General features: G+C 49.3%; 2 protein-coding genes across 2 annotated transcripts; one reads left to right on the top strand and one right to left on the bottom strand.

Moving 5' to 3' along the window:
• The first annotated feature begins 2740 nt into the window (after window positions 1-2740).
• ZBTB25 (zinc finger and BTB domain containing 25) lies at window positions 2741-6388 on the top strand. The gene is made up of 3 exons (XM_061376137.1): window positions 2741-2807; window positions 3421-3600; window positions 4740-6388. The coding sequence occupies exons 2-3, from the start codon at window positions 3428-3430 to the stop codon at window positions 5875-5877; spliced, it is 1311 nt and encodes a 436-aa protein (XP_061232121.1). The 5' UTR covers window positions 2741-2807; window positions 3421-3427; the 3' UTR covers window positions 5878-6388.
• Window positions 6389-14728: 8340 nt separating this feature from the next.
• AKAP5 (A-kinase anchoring protein 5) lies at window positions 14729-19164 on the bottom strand. The gene has a single exon (XM_061376130.1). The coding sequence runs from the start codon at window positions 18491-18493 to the stop codon at window positions 17096-17098; it is 1398 nt and encodes a 465-aa protein (XP_061232114.1). The 5' UTR covers window positions 18494-19164; the 3' UTR covers window positions 14729-17095.
• Window positions 19165-20356: the final 1192 nt, after the last annotated feature.

The following is a 20356-nucleotide window of genomic DNA, read 5'->3' as shown; positions in this document are numbered from 1 at the left end:
GGGATTTCCCGAAGCTGCGGGCTGCCCCTCTGCTACCTGCCACAGGGCTGCGAGAGATCACAAGCCAGGTCAGGCTTTCCCCCGTCTTGCCACTTGACTTTCCCTCCCCCAAAGCGACATTTGTCATTCAGCGCAAGCATCGGGAGTGTTTCATCTGCACAGCTCTTTCATTCAGATCCGGTTTCTAGAGGTATCATCATTTTTATGTTTGTTGCAGCTATCCAAGATCCCTCTTAGTTCCGGACAAGTGGAAGGGGAAAATTTAATTGTAGCAAAGTTAAAAATATTTCATTAAAATTTTTAAAATTACAAAAGTAACCAAAAAAAGCAACAAAATAATGTGTCACAATGTCAAAATGAACCAACATCAATCCCTGTTTCAGTCACTGCAAAGGTTTTCCTGAAGCATTCCTCTATCATGCAAGAAAAAACAGGATAAACCCAACTAACATAATCCCAGTTTCCAAATGGGACATCACCCCGTCCTCCTGGGTCCGTCTGAGCATTTTTTTAACCGCTACAAAATAAAAGTGGAGCTTTCAAAATGTGTCTCAAAAAAAAAAACCCTTATTTTCCCCCCTCACCCCACTGCTGCTGTAGCTCCAGAGTGTGATGCCTGTAGCAGTGCTACGGGAAAAAAACCTCTGCAGCTGTAAGGCACCAGCCCCCACGAAAGGTGGAAGGACCCCCGTGGCCCAGCTCCTTCGTAGGTTTTCCTGGTTTATAGGAAGTTAAATAAATGGCCTCCATAAGCCAGGCCTGTGGTTTTCAGATCACACGGAGAAGTTGGTTTTCTCATGGTTCAAGGGTCTTTTTCTTTTCAGCTCCTTACACGTCTCAGGGGGAGAGGAAGCCAGGAGTGCCCATGTGGGGCTGAAGCAGCCTCTCACTCTGTCCCAGCCCTTCCATGTGCATCACACCAGGAGCTTCTGCCACCACCACTAGGATGAGGCACAAAGCAGCCCCCTTTTCACAGTCTCCATTCCCTCAGTGCCCACCACCACGCTTCTCTTCCCCATTATTTTTTGGCCACAGAGGAGGAGCAAGCAGAAGCACTCAAAGGCAGCAGTGATTACATCCCGCTCTCTTTTTTGACCTACTGGCATAGGCATATGATATCAACACCTGTGTTTTACATTGAAACGCCAAAATCCGTTTCTCATCATAGCTTCAATCATTTTGGCTCCAGTTCCTCTGAAGCTCTTCAAAGTCCCCTTTGGACCAGAATCAACCTAAATAAACATGTGAATTGTTAATCATTTAAATAAATAACATGCCATCTGCAAATAGGAACTCACTCTGTACGCAAGTTAATATGTTAAATAACCCAGGACAGAACACAAAACCTTGAGCCACGTCCTGCCAACCTTTCCAGGGAAGAAAAGCAGCTACCGATACCCGTCAGAGCAGCAGGATCACAGCTCCACCACCCCTCAATCCGCTGCTGTGCAAACACCAGAGGGAACGACAGTCCCTGAGCCTTGTGAGCTTTCTATTTAAAATAAACCATAGAGCAATGGAAAAGAGAAAGCTCTACTGAGCAGGGGGACAAGCAGCAAATACTGCACGCAGGTAAATGCCTCAGAGCCTGTGCCCCATCTTCTCTTGGCCTGTACCCATCCTCCACCCAAGCTCAGCCCTCCTCAAGATGCCACTGGAAACAGCCCCAGAAGCACCTGGATTCGGAGGAGCAGGAGCATTATCTGCCCTAAAAACTCAGACACAGGCCAATTAAAAAAATTGCAATTATGGGCACACAATAGGAGAATGAACTGCAAAGTATCACACGCTGAGAGAAAATCAAGAGGGATGATCCAAGGCATGGAATGTCTTGTGCAGAACCCCAAGCCGGGTGAGATGCCACCAAGGAGGGCATGGTAAATCTCTGAAACTGCACCAATAACAACGAAAGCACATCAAGAACAACTTCCATTCCCTTTTCCATCCCAAAGACACCCCCCTGCCAAGGGTTGCAGGGACTGGAATTTTAAACGGGTTCAGAGAGCAGTTGGATGAAACTCATGGGAAAGACGCCTCGAAGACTGGATTGAGGACCAGACCAAAGGTGCTCACAGAGGCGGGAGGTCTGAGAGTGGGTGGCACTGCTTGTCTGCACCCTGTCCTCTGCCAGGCCCTGGGGCACCCAGCTGCACCCAACCCATCGTGGCTGCTCTCACCCAGCATAACCCTGGGTTAAAAATTAGGAAGAGACTGGGGGGGCGGCCGAGGAACGGTGCGTCTACAGGATTCACCGGTGGTTAAAGAAAGCTCTTAGGCCGCAGACGGTGGTGAAAAAATACAGATCGTATCTTCGGTCCATTTTCCTGTGCAGGCAGACCGGGGCGGCGCCTGTTACACACGGGTTTTTCTGTTTAAAAAATGGCAAAAAAAAAAAAAACCCAACCCTCAACCAAAACGCTGGCACAACAAAACCACACTTTAGCAACGGCTGAGGAGCTCGGCCGGCGGTATCTCTCATGGGGAGCCTGAAGACGCGAAGTGCCCCGGCCCACGGTGAGGTCCCTGCAGGCGGAAAACAACCGCCCCCAAAGTCCCTCCCTCCGCCCTCGGGGGCTGCGGGCACAGTGACCGCTGCCAGCAGCCGCGCAGCGCCGCGCCTACGGCGGCGCAGGAGCCGCGCACGGGCCCACGCTCACACTTTACCGCAGCAGCGGCGCGGGCAGACCCGACCCAGCGCCGGCGGCGGAGGCAGGAAGCGGGGAGGGGGGGGGGAGGGGGCAGCGCCCACCCCATCCGCCGGGCGGGCAGCGGCGCCGCGCCGGGCTCAGAGCTGCGCTTCCGCGCGGGTAAGCGGCTGCGCGGGCGCGGGGAGCCGCGGGGGGCCGGGCCTCAGGGCAGGGCAGGGTGCTGGTTCCGCTCCACCGCTGCCTGCCCCTGCACAATAGTTTTGGGCTGAACAGTAGCAAATATCAGCGTTTCTTGTCAAAGGGCCGCGGGCGGGGCCGGCTCAGCCCGGCACAATGGGGCTTTGTCGGGTTCCGCCGCCAGCCCAGCGGCTCCTACGCCCCCTGCGCGGCTCCACGGCCGGGGCCCAGTGATGGCGAGCGCCGTGAGCCGTGCGGCACCGTGCACGATCCAGGGGCATGGTGAAAACGCGAGCGAGGTTTAAAGTTAGTGCCAGCACACCACGGAGCGTAGTTAATGTGTAGGAGAAACAGCTCTGCCTGGCACGTGGGAAAATCCCGGGTAGGGTTTGGGCGCATTTAATGTGGGCCTGCGCACCGGCGGTGGTACCGTCGGAGAAATTATTAGATCGGGGTGCAGAGACCGGCTGGAGCGGGAAAGGGGTTCTGCGAGGACGCCCGGCTCGTTTCAGTGGTGAGAAAGCCACACTGGAGCCTTCATGAGCTGTGCGATTGCTCCATGAGATGAACAAACGCCTTGTGCTCTTGCTCTCAGGCTCACCATGGAAGCGACCGGCCACAGCGTCCTCCTCCTCCAGCAGCTGAACATGCAGCGGGAGTTTGGCTTTCTGTGTGACTGCACAGTTGCCATTGGAGATGTTTACTTCAAAGCCCACAGAGCGGTGCTCGCTGCTTTTTCAAACTATTTTAAGATGATCTTTATCCATCAGACGAGGTAAGGACACACAGCTCTCCTACCTTTTAAGCGCTCTGCCCAGCTTCACACATTTTCCACTTTCTAAAGGTATTAAAGCCTAAAGTGAGGATTTTAGGTGCCCTAAGATTATTTTCCTAACCCAGCACACGCCTTGGCTCCAAACACTCCCAGTCCAGAACGTGCTGCCATTTAAAACCACCCTCTTAGTCTGCATATGCCAATATCAGGTCCCACATTTTAGATATGAGACATCTGTGTGATGGGAGAAAATAAACATGTAAGTACCACAGTCCTCCTGCAGTGAGTACCTCTCAGATTTGTAATCTAGGGGTTTCCAGGTGCCTCCCACCCATACACAGTACATCCATTACCTTGCATTGGATTGCAGGCAAGTTTGCTGGGTGGGACTATCCCTTCTGACAGGATCCACAGGCTTGAAGCAGTGGAGAAGCCATAGCCTTTATCACAGTTCTGCACTTGAGACTTCTGCAGATAAGGGCTGAGACAGATCATAAATTTCAGGCTGCTGTTCAGGTGCTTCACCCAACTGGCTCAGAAGTGGTTCTGCAGGTATAACAACAGTGGTGCCAAGGTCTAATCTCATCTCTAATCTGTACCTTGCTGCTTGTAATCGACTTGTCCATTCCCCTTACTTTTTGAGGGTCGTGGCCCCCAGCACTTTTGCAAGATAATCATTAGGTATAGGCCGTGTAGACCTTCGTCTGAAAGTGAGAATATCGGTTAACTTCCTTTCCGCTAGATGTTGTTTACTGACACTTAAATGCAAAGTTCATAAAGATTATACAGTAGCAGCAGGTGATTTTATTACTTAAACACACAAATATTCTTTTCGTTGTGTTACTGGAGCGGGACACGCTGGTGATGCATAGCTTGCATGCCCTCACTGCAGTGCCGCGAGTGACGGGGAGACTGAGAGCTGGCCACTCGCAGAATCCCTGGACACGGTTGTGCACATGGCTTTTATAATAGGGATAAATACATGCTCAGGCGTTTTGATGTGCAAGCAGAGCGCTTCTGCTTGTCTTGGCAGGGAGTGTTGCTCTAACAGCAAACAACAGTGCAAATGGACAGGCAGGTAATGGATCAGGACTGTAACTTGGAGCCTTGTATGTATTTAATCATCTGTCTTGTTTCAGTGAATGCATAAAGATTCAGCCTACAGACATCCAGCCTGACATATTTAGTTACTTGTTGCATATTATGTACACCGGGAAAGGGCCAAAGCAGACTGTCAGCAAGAGCCGACTGGAGGAGGGCATCCGCTTCCTCCATGCAGACCACCTCTCCCATATCGCCATTGAGATGAACCAAGTGTTATCCCCAGAGCTGGTGCAGTCTTCAAATTTGTATGGGATCCAGATCTCAACCATGCACAAACCAGCAAAGGAACGCCTGGGAATGAAGGAGAGCCTGCCCAAGGCGGGCAGCAGGCCTGCTGGCCAAGGTGATCACCCCCAGCTGCAGCTCTCCCTGGCCATTGGCCTGGATGACAGCTCCCTGGACCAGCAGGTTGCTTGCCCCTCCGCTCAGCCCACTGCTGTCACTAAGCCAGCAGAAGAGCATCCGAAGCTCTTGGTCTCCATAAAGCAGGAGAGGTGCGACTCGGAGCCTGTGGTGTCCCAGAGCTGCACCCGTCCTTCTCCAGAGGTAGCGAGCCCCATCTTTGCTAAGGCCAGCCTCAAGGTGCACTTGTGTCACTATTGCGGGGAGCGTTTCAGCTCCCGGGGGGGGCTGCGGCAGCACTTGCACACCCATGTCTCGGGCTCACTGCCGTTTGGTGTGCCAGCCTCCATCCTCGAGAGCAGCGACCTGGGAGAGGTGCAGCCTTTGGCTGAGGACAGGGAGGCTGGGGATGGCCACCGGCTCGGGACCTTCCTCCTGAAGGAGGACGACCATCAGCTGGAGCATCCGAGCTGCAGCGACCTGGAGCCTCTGCAGATCAGCCAGCTCTCACTCGTCTCCAAGGACCACGAACCAGTGGAGTTGAACTGTAATTTTTCTTTCTCAAGAAAGAGAAAAATCAGTTGCACCGTTTGCGGCCGCTCGTTTTTCCGGAAGAGCCAGCTGCTTGAGCACATGTACTCACACAGAGGGAAACAGCACAAATATGGCCGATGCCAGCGGCTGGAGAGCCCTGCAATCTCCAGGTTTCATCCTTATTGTGACAGTGAGAGCATAGGCAAGACCTCCAGTTTACCTCAAGACCACTTAGATGAATGTATACTGGAGTCAGATCTCATCCAGGAGAGTGTTGATACAATCCTGGTAGAGTAGTTCTCCCCCTGTGCAGCCCTCAGATATTGAAACTGGGTATTTTGGCATTCTGTGCATAGTGAGCGACTGCTCTCTGCAGCTGACTTTCTTCAGCCACCATTCCCATCACCTCTGAGATGACTGTGAAGAACTGTGTACTTTGATTTGTGTACTTGCTTTTTTTACTTCTCTAACTTTTAAACTGAAGCTAATTCCCACCCAAGTCCTACTTGGAATCTTCCATGTAACTCAGTTACATTTTTGGTAAATGTGAATTTATTCCTGCTCTGCTTCACTAGAGTTAAGCCTGTGTTGCTGGGTGTGAGGTTTAATCTTTGCTAATATGCTGTGCAGTGCCTAGGACTGTTTGTATCCCATATATTTGCTCTTCTGAAACTAGATGGAGCGGAAACATAGAGGGAAATACATGTTGAGTTTCCCAAACAGTTTGCTTTTAATTAAGTATCTCAAGGAGATGAATCCTGATGTTCGTGTTGTATAACTGCAGTTAATAAATCTCTGCATAAATACATGCAGGAGCCATAAGCCTGGTCTTTTCATGGGAACTGGCAGTGATGATGGAAGGGTGGCAACTTTTGCTCTGACAGACCCTGGAGTCCTGTCAGTACAACCTTTTAAATTTACTTTTGGACTCGAGGTTTGCATGCGTTTTTCCTCATTCCTATGCCTCCTTGACAGCTGCTGCTGCATAAGCAGAGACAAGTTTTGATGCCCCTCTAAGACCACATCCTGTTATTGGACCATCTCTGCAAGGAGGAATGAAAGCTGCAGAGATGTGTTCTCTCGGAGAGGAGGCACATCCTAACCTGAGTCTTTATGGGATTAAATGCCACACAGTGATTTTCTCAGCAAAAATGATTTCTGACTATTATAAACAGCTTGGTGCAAACACATTCTTAAACATTAAAGTTTGTGTGTTTGGTATGAGCAAACACATAATGTGTTTTTTCTTCTCTGCTTGTGGAGTCACCACACATCTTTTTGCCTTTCATTTGCGGTTACTTGATATCTGAAGAGTAATGACTTTTCCAAGAAGGCTTAAAAATTATATGCATTCTTCTTGGGTCCATGTTTTGCCCCTCTCTAGTTTTTCACCTGAGATACGCTCGGCTTCCTACCAAATGGACACCCCTCAAGACATGCTCGTAATCAGGAGGCCTCAAAGAGGTCCACAGAGTTTTTACAAGTGCAAAAGTTTCTTCTGCAGTGAAGAGCAAAAGCTCCGAGAGCTGCTCCTGTAATCTCATTACCCAGTTTTTGAGAAGCTGGAGGCTCCCTGCCAGTCCTGGTGCATTGAGTCATTCCTTCGGAAAGGGGGAGCCTGAACAATGGTGAGAACAGTTTACTGTCAAAGTGCCCTCTCCAAAGCTCTTTGTAGTCAGGACCCTCGAGCTGTCCTCTTTGAAACTGTCCTGAAGCAAGAGCTACAATTAAATCCCTGCCGAATGAAAAGACCATCTGAGTCTTTGTGAGGGCAGCTGCTGCTTCTCCTGGGCAGGGAGCTGCACACTCCAGGGGATGGATTGGTCACTGAGAGCTGCCAAATTGCGTTTTAGGACAAAGGGGAAAAACAAACAGACTCTGAGCCTGCCTGGATGATGTTACAAAATGCATGCAGCGGTTTGGTGTGTGCTTGCCTCTTAGACAGAGGGCTCCTCTCCCTGCATGTACCCACCAAAGCTGGTCTGGTGTGAATGCATTGTAACTCTGCTTAAAAAGCCTTTCTTTAATACAAGTAAAGCAACAAAACCCTGCTGACATCCAGGCCTGCAAATGTTGCATCTAAGCACGTAGTGCTGCACATGGAGTGTTTCCTAGAAGAGAGCCTTCTGGGTCTCTCACAGGGTAATCCCACCAGCTTAGTTGCACCCAGACTGCTTATAACTGGGGCAAAAGTCCTCTGGCTTCCACTGATCTCTATTTCTTCATGATGGTAAAAAAACCACAAAGCAACCAAACCATAAAAAATGTTCCTTTATTATCATTCCCTATTTGTGTGCAACACTTTGCCGAGTGGACTGGCTTCTCTGGGTGCTGCTGCTTCCCTTGGGTTCCCACACTTATTTTAAGAACAGAAAGGAGCATCTGCTGGGTTGGGTATAGCTGTAAACAAGAGCTAAAAGTGAGTTTCCAGACTATTCAGTCAGTAGATGAGTGTCTTGGAACTTTAGATGCCTAACTTGCTTGAACTAGTTGATACTGAAAGTCAAACAGCCCTTGACATCTCTGCAAAGATAACTGGGTACTGGTAATAGAGCTCAGCACTGAGGATGGCAGGGGGACAGCAGACAGCAGGGCCCAGGGCATCTCTGGGACATGCTGGTCACCTTCAGGTTTGTGGCAAGGATTGTTTTGTTCACTTGTTGGTTATTAAAAGGGAGCTTTAATAAAAACTGTGAGCTTGGGTAGAAGATCGAAATGTCTATCAGCAATATGTATGTATGTCTTGTCAGAGTGACTCCACTGTACTGACTGCAAATACATCCTTAAGGCTGAAATCAGAGCTATGTTCCTGTATGTGTTCAGTCTGTCTCTGAAAAGTTACAACTGCAAGCTGTATGTTTTTAATTGTCACACCCCTTTTTAGGGTTTACTTTGGTTGAGCTTTGCGCTCCTGAATATGTGACATCAAACATCTGCAAAAGGCGTTTTTTGCATCATTTACAACACAAGAAATGCATTTTCAGCAGTTTTCTACTGCAAGCGTAAAAGTTATAATTTAAGCAGTAGAAAAAGCCTGAGAGACGGAAGTCGTCAGCTCCAAGTTACGTTAACTTGAAAACATCATTCTCTGTAAGTCTTATAAATAGAAGATAACTTTAGAAGATGGTTATGTTTTCTAAGCAGCTGCTCCTGGATGCGTCATGAGATGTTTTATTACTCTATGTGGAAGACACTTGAATTACTGAGTGCTTAACCCTTACGGCAGCACATGCTGGAAAGTCTGCCTGACTTGGCACAGCTGGGCTTGGCAAATGCTCATTTCTTGTGAGGTTTGGGGTTTTTTCTTTATGAAAATGTAAAATAATTTGTCACAATGTGCAGAATAGTGATACTGGTGATTCCTTCCATGTGCCTGAGATTGTTTGACAGGTGCACATGGGCTTAGGCAAAGCAAGTCCCAGGGTGCTGATATGTGGAAGTCAGGAAGTCTAACAGCTCCAGGGGATCCTCAGAGCTTTGTCCTGTGCTGTGCAGGAGTCCCAGCATCAGCGGTGCAGATGTGACAAACCACTGGCATGGAAGTGCCTTGTCTGTGGGCTCTGCAGCTCAGGTTTTATGAATAATATTTTAGGGGTTGGAACTAGATGATCCGAAGGTCCTTTCCAACCCAAACCATTCCATTGATTCTAAAACATGAGAAGACTGGGGCTCAGACCCCTGCCAAAGACCATAGCATGAGACTCCTTGGACAGCACAAGTTAACCACTGAAATGCCAGGCTAGGTCTAAGAGGGGCCATGTTTCCTGGGCTGCTTAGGGTGCATTAAAGGGTGTGAAATAAAGGGTATTTATCCTCCCCTGCAGCGTGGGGTCTAGTTAGTTTACTGAGAAACTTGCACTTCATAACCTGCGGTGCTGAGAAAAGCAGGTGGTGTTTTTTTCACCTGCGTAATGAAAAGCCATTTGGTAGCACTTGTGCAATGAAGGCGTTAGGCTGAACTCCTGCATTATCAGTGCCAGAGGAGCGAGACTTTGGTGCCTGTTATTTACAGAAGTCATCCTTAAAACATAACCCATCTCCTCAACATTCACCTGCAAATGTTCAGATTTTACCTCGTCCACCTTGAACTTTTGGGTGTCAAAGGGATGCTGGCACTTGCCTGCTGACTGCCCAGGAAGTGACACTGATGGCCAGGCCATGCTCACCCCATCTCCACACAGGACAAAAAAAAAAACAACCCTTCAGCTCTTCTGCTTCTTTTTTTTTTTTTTTTATTATATTTTTAATGTATTTTTTACAAGGGCCTGTAGGGATAGGACAATGACAAGCCTTTAGACTGCAAGAAGGTAGATTTAGACTAAGTGTCAGGAAGAAATTCTCCACTGTGAGGGTGGTGAAGCGCTGGCACAGGTTGCCCAGAGAAGCTGTGGCTGCCCCATCCCTGGCAGTGTTCAAGACCAGGTTGGACGGGTCATTGAGCAACATGGTCTAATGGAAGGTGCCCCTGCCTGTGGCAGGGGATTGGAATTAGGTGATCTTTAAGGTCTCTTTCAACCCAAACTATTCTGTGATTCTGTGATGATTCAGTGATTTCACTTTCTGCACAGACTGTGGTTACAACATGCATCTTCAGCTGTCTGGCTACACCAGCCATTTGCACAGGCTCTTCACTCACATGTCGTCTGACAAATCACTGCAAATTGGGTGGCAGCAGCACACAGGGGGTGTGGAAGGTCTGACATGTGAGTGCAGTGCCCCTCACCAGAGGGGTTTGGGACATTTGGGCACATTGAGAAGGTTAAAATGGGAACAGAAATTTGTTGTCAGGATGTAAACCTGAAGCAGTGATCATTGCCATTAAAAATAAAACCATGAACTACTAGAGTATAATGTTGATACTGAATAGTTTTCTACTATTTTGGAGGCAGAAGGTATAAATCCCATGCAAGCAAAGCCTTCAGAAGTGCAGTGAGAAGTGATCTCAGCATCTGCAATTCAGAATCATTGAATGGGACTATCGTGAGCTATCAGTGCCAAGGCAGGAGGCTTTTTGGCTTGTCAAAGCCCTCCCACGGTAATCTGCCAGCAGCAGGTCGTGTCATATCTCTGTAATCATCTTCAGCTTCACTCTTTAATAAAGCCCAGCCTTTTCTTACCCCTTCTTGACATGGTATGCTAACAAGGATGGCAACTGAGTGGGTTTCCCAGCAGTCCAGCACAGGGTAGATATTTTCTAAGCCGTAAGAGACTGGGAGGAAAAAGGTAATGAGGATGGATCTGCCCTAAATTACATGCCAGTTAGATACTTGCAACTGGAGCTGTGTCAGGACTTAATTCCTTGAGAGGCAATCACAGCATCTACCAGATTTGCATGTTTCATTAACAAAAATTAATGACAACTTCAAAAGCAGTCTAGGAGTGGAAGTGTTTTCACTATTCTAAACTGGACGCTGCACCCTCAGAACAAAGGCACAGCAAAGCTCAAAGCTTTGTCTGCTTAATTTGGCTGTTTTTCACCTGAGCCGAGATGCCTCTGGGAAGGTTTGCAGGACTTCGGGCAGTACCGCAGCCCGTGCGTGGCTTTACCCTCCTGGGCTGTGTAGGGCAATGCTGCTAAATGCTTCCAGCAGCAGCCGGGTAAAACTTAAAGACTGTTACAACCCCGCTGCTCTTGAGACAAACAGCATAAGAAAACATCGTGTAGAGAGCCCTCTGTACCTCCTGGCACTAGACCAGCAACCCACTGGTTTCAGGATGTAAAGCCAGCTCTAAGCACCAGGGAAGGGAAACCAGGGGTGGTGCAGGGGAAAAAACACCATGGTAGGCAGAAACGCAGTGTCAGCCATCGAGCCAGGCCTCTGTGAGGCCAGTGCCGGGCGTGCAGCCCCGCCGAGCTCCGGCCAAAAGCGCTGCCGTGCCGGGGTGGAGGCTGGTGCTCAGCGTCACCCCCGTTCCCCGCAGCCAGCCCGGAGGGACCGCTCCGGCAGCGGTCGCCTCCGCCACCCCGCAGCGACGCCGGACCCGGCAGAGCAGGCGCCAAAGCCTGTCATTAGGGGCCAAGCATCCCCTCTGTTTATGCTGGCGGTGCGGTTGTGAGCCGCTTACTCATCGCGTTAATGAGCAGGGTGCAGGTGTGCATTCCTGTTGTGCCTGTTGCGCACGCCTGCCGGGCCCCGCGTTGGCGAGCCAGCCGGTCCCCAGCCCGCTGCATCGTGCCCGGGGGCTCGCAGCTGCTTTACGAACTTGGGGGAGGTTTGGGATGAGAGGCTTGCAGCGCTTTGGCCTTCCCTGCCTTGCTCCAGCGAGCAAAGCAAATGCAAATCCGGTTGCGGGCTGTCTGGGCTGCGAGGAAGCGCCGCGCAGCGTCCGCCCGCGCTGCACCGACAGCGCCCGACGCCTTTGTGCAGCGGCAGTCTGGGGAGCTCTTGGCAGGCAGAGAGCGAGCGGCTGAGGCTGCTGGCAGGAGCTGGGGATGTATCGCTCCTCCTCCCCAGTGGGGATGCTCAGAAGCACCGTAGGAGTCGGAGTACTTGCGCTTCCCACCCAGCTGCCATCTCACCAGTCACATCACACGGAGCTGTCACGGCACTGAGCCTTGACGCATCGGCACCTCAGCCTCGTGTCTTCATTAAAATGGCAAACAGCGAGAGCGAATGTGACACGGATGAGTTAGATCCCAGAGATGACATCCCTCTCCAGAATTTGCTCTCTGGGACAACAGCAAAGCAATGCTTGACGTGTTTGTTCACCATCAGGGACTTGGTGCTGGAAAGACACCACCCACCCGAAAGGCCACTGGTACCTGCAGAAGGGACCCCCCTAGAGCACCCACGCTGCCAGTGGTGTGTCTTTCCTCTTCCAGATTAAAGAGGTTTGAAAGGATTATCTCTGCTAGGTCTAATGTAAGGACTGTTGGGGTGACTGCCAGTCATAGCTGCAGATGACACTTTCATCTTAGCAATCTGAATTGCAAAATGTGTTTTTCTAATGTCTCCCTTACTTCTGTATCCAGCATGTTTGACAGTTTTTATGGAACAAAGCTTATTTTAAAATGCTGGGGTTTGGGTATTTTAGCTGAAACCCACATTCTACCTAAAAGGACTTTCACCCCTCTGGAAAAATTCCACCGTTAAGCACAGAAGTGCATTCTTCACAATTCTCTGCAAAAGGAAGAAATGTGGAAGTTGTGCCTCCTAAAAAATGTTAATTGCAGAAGTAAAATAGTACTAAAGCAAATTATTTAAATCGATGGGTTCTCTTGGAGCATTTAATTGCTTTGTGTTGCTCATGTTAAAAACCTGTATCTGTAAGACAGGTGATATTAGGGCTTCACTGCCGCCAACACATGGGTCCATCTGCAGGGTCTGGCCTCCATCCATCCTAAGTACAGGCCAGGATTCCTGTTTATTTCATGAGTTCTTACATGCATTTGTGAAAAAAAAACCCAAATGAAAACAGCTCCTGGATTTTCACTTCTATACATAAAGACACATATGAAAACGTCCATCATTTATGCAGGGGCTGCATCTTAAATTCAAACACAAGATTCCTGGCTGCTGTAGATTTAGTCCTTTCAAGCGTATGGAGCTGCAGTGAACTTCAGCAGCTGGAGATCCAGCCCTAAGCAGCTCATGCATTCCTGATCTCTTCTGGTGTCCCAGGGCCGTGCCCTGGGTTCAGCTGTAACACTACTAAGAAGGAGAAAAAAACTGTTACAGCTGAAGTCAGGACAAGCAGGAAATAAAAGGCAATATTTATTTGTGCCATCATTGCCTACCAGTGATTTCCACAAGGAACTTTTCATTGGATACACTTGTTTTCTGTTGGGCTGATGTAACAGAAAAACTTTTTATCCCCCAGAAGCCTTTCTGACCATGAGTAGTTACATGAAACACTCTTTTCTTTGCCGCTAATGTAAAGAAACTGTGGGAAATTAAAATATTCAGAATGACACGGCAAAGCAGGGATAGGGGTTGTGTCGAATATAGAGCCAAATTGTCCTCACTAAGGAGAGTGCTGGAAACATCTGGGAAAAAAGCAGCAACAGCATAGGCCATGGGGTGAGCAGGAGAGCCAAGTAATTCATGAAGATACTGCTGCAAATCAACCACTTCCTTAATTCAGAGGGGCAGCAAGTAACTAACCGTGGGTAAGAAGCCAGATGGCCCAAAGCGATCTGAATGGGCTATCAGCAAGCAAGGTTTATTTCAGCTATCAGTGAGAAATGTGGTCCTAAAGGCAGACCACCCTTTCATGCTCTGGCACAACCAGGCAGTCACGTCCTCACAGGTTGCCTGGCCTGGTACTCCTTTGCAATAGTAACTTCATTATTCCTTCTCTGACAGAATGAATGTGTTATTAATGTTCAGCTCTCTATCCATAATGAAGGAGTAGGTTGTCTTAAGTAAGTCATTAGAGGCTGTTACAAGTCTGTATTTTGTTCTGTAAACCTGAAAGAATAAATAGCATTAATACTGTTAAAATGTGTAACTTTTTTCTTTCCCCCATATTTTCGGTTTGTTATAAAGTGCCTCGAGAAATTACACAAAAGATGTTATGCAAAAATAGTATCAGGGTCTGGGCCCATTTGAGCTGTAACAGGCAGTGCCAAAGCACTGAACTTGCTGCTGCCCCTCCAGAGGTGCTGACCCTACTGCAGACCACATCAGCACCAAACTGTGCACCTGGAAATGGCAACCCAGAGCTCTGTGAGCAGAAAGCATGGACCAGCAGCTCACAGGGGAAACCACACCACCCCGATGGCATCAGCAGGAGCTGCACCGCTCCATGCACAGCGGGGTTTGACCCTGGTCAGTCTGCAGAGCCTCAAACGCTTTCCCCTGGCAGTATGAGGCACCCGATAGGGAATTAAACTGTCAGGCAGCAGGATGGCTTTTCTTAGCCACTGAAGACTTGTGATCCTTCACAAACACCTTACAGCAGTTCCCTGGGCAGCCAGGACTCTGCTGGAAATGACTGGCCAGGAACTGAAAGGAAATCTTACGAAAAGAGTGCAGGAGGAGGAAGACTCCAAAAAGTTCAGGTCTGCTACCAACTTTAAGACTTCTCTCTGCTCCCCATAGGGCTGCTTGAAAAAGCTGGGTACAACAGAGCACCACTGTGAGTTTATCCTTTCGTGTATAAAATCTCTCCATAGCTGCTCACGCAAAACACAAGGCAAGAAAACAACAGGTACAGTCAACTTTAATGAAATAATCATCAGTTATATGTACAGCTATAACAGGGAAAAACCAGCTATAGAAAGGATGCAAACACAACTCTGGATGTGGAGAAACAGTCACAGGGACTGGGCTGGAACACAGCATTTCTGCCATTCTCCTCCTCTTTTGAAGACGTGTTTTCCCAAAAGGCAGTACCAAAATACATGAAATCCTCCCGAATCTGCTTATCGGGCCAACAGAAGATGACAGCCTGCCCCACGGGGTCATTTTGTGTTTCTTTACCAGAGCGCAGACATCTTCCTCCACAGCCAGCACCAGTGGGGCTTCACAGAGCTGCTGCAGCCCTTTGCTCAGCATTGGCCTGCTGCAGTGCCCAGCATAATCCCATAACAACCTCCAAAATCAGTATGGCTCTTCTCAAGGGACTGCAGCAGGTACATACAAAAGTCTTTAAAAAGTCCCTTTCAAAAGTATGGCAAAATACTGGGGAAGACCAGTATGAAGTACAAAGCCATTAAAATTGTACAGACTAAATTATTGATATCTGGTAACTTATTAAATAAATCCACAAAAAAAAGAAGACACTTTTTTTTTTTTTAACACTGCTTTCTCTGAGGTTTAACTTGCACAGAAACAAGCTGTGGCACTCGCTGCTCACAATCCTCTTGTGACAACGGAGAGGCTTTATCAAAGTTTAAAACATGGTTGCGCACCAGGTACTACGAAAGTTTACAGCCCTTGTATTTTAACAGGAATCCAAATCCTACGCTGGGAAGGGAGTTCTCAGCGCACTGCCTATGGTCAGTGAGCAATTGCCAAGCAAGGCTGCTATTTCTGTATCAGCTGAGAAATAAGCAGGAGAATTTTCTCAGAAGAACAGGCTGGCTTGCCCACAGCTGTACGTAAATCCCAGCTGCGCAGATGCAATTCCACATTATTAAAGGCCCCTTTCTCTTGGAGAGCTGGTAGTTAGAGGTGATGCTCATGTACACACGCCATGCTGGTGCAAACCCCCTCGGAACATGGCAGTTGGTGGGTTTTGATGGTGATTGGCCTGTCCAGACATTTACAGCCTCGTCCCCAGGCCCTCGCGTCTAGATTTTTTCCCTGAGGACTTCGGTAAGATTGCTCCAGCATTTCCCTGCATGTTTCAGCGCAGGCTACGTGGCACGCCGGAGCCAGCCAGAGCCCCGCAGCAGCGAGCCAGGCATAATGCACATTTCCCAAGGGATGCCCGGGCTTGGCTGAAATCAGGCAGGCTTTGCAGCGAGGGGGGGGGGGCTGGAGCAGTGCGGGACAGGCTGCCGCCAGCACCCAGGGATGCCAGCAGCGCTCAGACCAAATCAAAGCAATTCTAGAGCCAGCAGTTCCCCAAACTATGTCAGCACGGAGGCAATAGTTGACTGCTAACACGCATGCAGCTCACTGCTATTTATATCACATGCCATATATGAAAAATATGCTACATCTGAGGACAGCTTCACCACAACATCATGACTGGAATGGAGGAAGGCAAGGGAAGGAGAGGGGCTGCCTGCAGCAGGCACGCTCCAGCCCAACCCGCACTGCTGATGCCACTGGGAATTTTGCCCATTGAGCTTAATGGTGCAAGAATGGCCCCCGCAAACTGTCCGGCTGTCATTTCCTTGGCATTTGCACCACAGCCCGGGGTCAGCAAGGCAAGCGGCTGATGCTGTGCTTTAACTGTGGAAAAGCACAGGCATTTAACAGAGGAAGAGGCCAAATGAAAACCACCACTCACTGCAGCCATCCAGCTTCATGCAACATGACAGCAGGGGTGACCACAGTTTCTGGCATCTGTACGCAGCAAATACCTGTCTGCAATACTAAACATTGGCCTGAGCCTGTCTGGCATTTACGTCTTCATGTTAACTTTGCAGTCATTTCACTTTCCCTCGTCTCCGTTGAACCCCAGGGCAAACCTCCAGCCATGTCTGACATGCCCTGAATACAGCCTAGCAGTGGGTCGGGTGCTCGTCACCTCTTGGGACCTCTCACTAAATGCATGGTACATACAGATTTATAGCATGACCAGTGGGGAAACCTGGCATGGATGATGGCAGAAATGTGGCCTTGACACAAAGATGCCAATAAATGATAATACAGTCACTGCAATGCCTTCCTTTTTCCGCAGCTGCGGTCAATAGCCTGTTTGAAGCCCCAGCCCCAGGGAACACACTGTACATAGCAGGGTTTGCCCCATGTCCCAGGATCCATTTCACATAGACACACAACTGAATGGGCATGCAGGATTAACTACACTTCGGCCCCAGGAGCCCTTCGAGCTCTCCATACACACCCCACGCTTTAAATCACTCCCTGTACCCTTTATTTTGGGGGCATCACTGCCATCACAGAAAACTGTTGTGTTTATTCTGTTCCAGGGCCATTTCATTGACCAGCTGCTCTATGGACGACTGAATGGCCGCCTTCACGAGGGAAGAGGCTGTTTCTATGAGGAGCAATTCGTACTGCTCCCCAGTTCTGTGCTCATGGTTGACTTGAGCTTTTTCCTCTGCTTGGGCATCACCACCAGCCTCAGGACCCTCTTTTTTACCCGAATCAAAGCTGCTGCTTGATTTTTTATTCCCTTTTTGCTTATTTCGGTGCAAAACAGGGGATGGCTCATAGGCCTGGTCAGAGTCGGTGTTGTCAGAGTCCTCAGCTTCGGTGACAGTGATGACAATGCCAACAGCAGTGCCTATGTTTGCTCCTAACGGCACGTCATGGCTGGAACTGTCCTCCACGCTCACTGCATCATCTTTAGATGTTGACTGACTGAAATCCATTATGGTCTCTTCAGCTTTGCATTCCTCAGGAAGATTTATGCTCTTTTCTGACTCATTCCCTTCAGGCAGCTCTTCGCAGATATTAGGGATTTCCTGCAGCTCAGTGGTTTCTGGGGCGCTGTCAGGTTGATCCTTGGAAATGGGCACTTCAGGAGCAGCCTCGCCACCTTCCACAGGGACTGTGGTTTCGGGTGGGCTCTCCTCCTGCAGTTTTTCCTGGGATGTTTCATTAACTGTCTCTGAATCAGTTATCTCCAACTCGATGGTGCACTCTGTATGTTCCTCTGCATCAGGTGTGGGCTCTGTCAAGGGCTCACTCTTATCAACAGAGCTGGTGTTTTCCTTTGCCATATCTTGGTCCTCCTCCACAGAGACTGGGCTTAAGGATTCAGACTTGTCCACTGGGGACACATCCTTCAGTTCTTCACTAGCTTTATTCACAATGCCCATTGCTTCGTTTTCTTGAACACTGCCCTCTGACTCCTCCACTGCTTCAGAGGGGCTGGGTTTCTTCTTGCCCCTGGAGAACCGAACACAGGGCATCTTCACCCCAGAGCAAACACGTTTCTTTGGGATGCCTTGCTCACAGCCCTCCTCAGCATCCACCTCCAGCTGCACTTGGGAATCAGAGGGCACCTTTTTCCGGGAGGAGGATTTCTGCCTTCTCCGAGGCCTTGCGAGGTTTTTGATGGCTGTCCAGGCTCCTCTGGAGGATCGTGACTGGTTAGAAACTTTCACCTCTCCTAGGTCAGTGCTGACACATTGGCTTTTCTCCTCCGAGGCTCCTTCACATGCATCGCTCACAGTCAGCCCCTTCTTACGGGACTTCTTTCGCTTCTTAAAACAGAGCATGGAGGGTTTTTCTGCCTGTTCCTCTGATGGGGAGCATGTCGCCCCGGCACTGTGAGTCTCTGCCTCTCTTGGGTTCTCCATCTGAATTTCCATAGCTGCCTTCACCATATTCGCTTCTTGCTGTTACATTACCAGTCTCCTTGGTTAACACATCAGACACAAGAACCGCAGAGATGCTCAAGGCACATTTTTCTCAAGTTGTTTTCAAAATAATGTTAGTTGCTTTTTAACAAGCGGATGTGGCAGTGAAGAGAAGCTCTGCTGGAGCTATTGCATATATGTAAAGGGACCTTTACAACTCCCTCTTCGTCTTGTGACTTCCTTTATCATCTCTCCAAGGAATCCCACATAGACATGAAGTTGAACAAGCTTCCCCTTGGCTTTGCTGGCCAGAGTCACTCTCACCTCCGAGACAATCCACTTCCAGTTGTGCTGGGTCTAACAGCACGACCATTTAATTGCCAGTCTGACATTACTTTTTTTCCCCCCAAAGGACGACAATCAAGCCAAAGGTTAACAGTTTTTATTCACCCCGTGGACCTGGAAAGAACTTGCACTTTCCCAGCTATTTGTAGTAGTTCCATGTTGCCCAGGGAGCTGGATTGGAGCACCAGTAAAGCCAGAGGCCGGCAGTGGCAGTTTTCTGCCCCCCAGTGACAAGTCAGATGCTGCTTTGTCTAGCTTTGCTTTCTGCTTCAGTTCCCCTCGCAGGTTACATTAGGTTTGCTGCGAATTGTGGCCAATGCCTCCATCTTTTTTCTGTAACATAACAAAGAAATAATAAGACCCGAAGAGCAATTATTTTTTTAATTAGAAAAGTATTTCAAAGTGTTGTTTGGTTTGGGGCTTGTTTTTTAATATTTCAATCTGGGAGACGGACCAGGGCTGGCTGGAAAAGCAATTCTGCCTCGGGATGCCCCATAGCAGTTTTTCCCGCTCATTATCATCAATATCCAGAGGCAAAATAGGGCCACAAAGATGTCAACCCAGTGACGTTCCACCACAGAAAAAAACGTTTTGCTATTTTGTGTGGTAAAAGGGAGCTCACTTATTTTAACTGCCCATATTACAGCAAATCCATATTACACATGCACATGCATATATTTTCTTCTCCTACGGTTAGCTGAATCTTTTCCCCACTGCTCCATATGCACTCACAGTTCCAGCTAGGGAAATTACACCCTGAGACAGCAGATATTTTTATCTTTAATGCACCATATGACAATATGCAAAAACACAGAATACAAAAAGGAGGCTTGTGGAATACAAAAGCGAAATCACATGGCAAGAAGGGAGCTTATTTATACTATGTGCTATGTGCATGCCTTCCATGGCAACCTCAATTAACACCGCATGTATTCATCAGATACATGATATTGTAAGATATATGTCACGCTTCATAAAAAGAAAAGGAAGGAATAATCGCTGCCTCAGAACACCATCAGAACAGTTTTGGATATAAAGACGCAAAAACACGTTACTGTGAACAGACCAACTTCTCCGGGACCGGCTCGGAGACTCAGGGCAAACCTTACACAGCGTTTTGCACCGTTTTCAGTAGTAAAGCGGTTGAACGGGGGCTCAGCCGGGGCGCGCTCCCCGCGAAGCAGAAATGGGGCTTTAAAAAATAAATGAAATTAAAATGAACGTTAATTTTTACAGGATCAGGAGCAGAGGCGGCAGAGCCGCGTGTGCGAGCTTGCAGCCCGCAGCTCCCGCTGCCCCGAGCGGAGCCCGCAGCCCCGAGCCCGGTCCGGCCCGACCCGACCACGCGCCCGCAGCCCGGGAAGTTCTGGGTCGCTCGCAGGAGCAGGAGCCGCCCGGCACCGCCGCTGCTCCCCGAGACCTCTCCCGCCCAGGGCAAAGGGCACCCCAAAGCCGACCCCGCCCGCGGGGATGCGGGTGCTGCGCGGGCAGCACCGCGGCCGCCCAGGCCCACCCCCACGCCGCCCGCCCCGCGCCCTCCGCGCC

This window comes from Neopsephotus bourkii, unplaced genomic scaffold (assembly GCF_033783945.1).
Source record: "Neopsephotus bourkii isolate Nb327-2 ecotype Australia unplaced genomic scaffold, CSIRO-AGI_Nbou_v1 NB_1707, whole genome shotgun sequence".
Taxonomy (NCBI): domain Eukaryota; kingdom Metazoa; phylum Chordata; class Aves; order Psittaciformes; family Psittacidae; genus Neopsephotus; species Neopsephotus bourkii.
Note: the sequence above shows the minus strand (reverse complement) of the source record. Positions and strands in the feature narration are given on the sequence as shown.

What these genes read in the sequence shown, in the direction of transcription:
- ZBTB25 (XM_061376137.1), top strand. Translation starts at nt 3,428, where the DNA reads ATGGAAGCGACCGGCCACAGCGTCCTCCTCCTCCAGCAGCTGAACATG. An exon ending in ATCTTTATCCATCAGACGAG is followed by an intron (nt 3,601 to 4,739) that starts GTAAGGACACAC and finishes GTCTTGTTTCAG; the next exon opens with TGAATGCATAAAGATTCAGC.
- AKAP5 (XM_061376130.1), bottom strand. Translation starts at nt 18,493, where the DNA reads ATGGTGAAGGCAGCTATGGAAATTCAGATGGAGAACCCAAGAGAGGCA.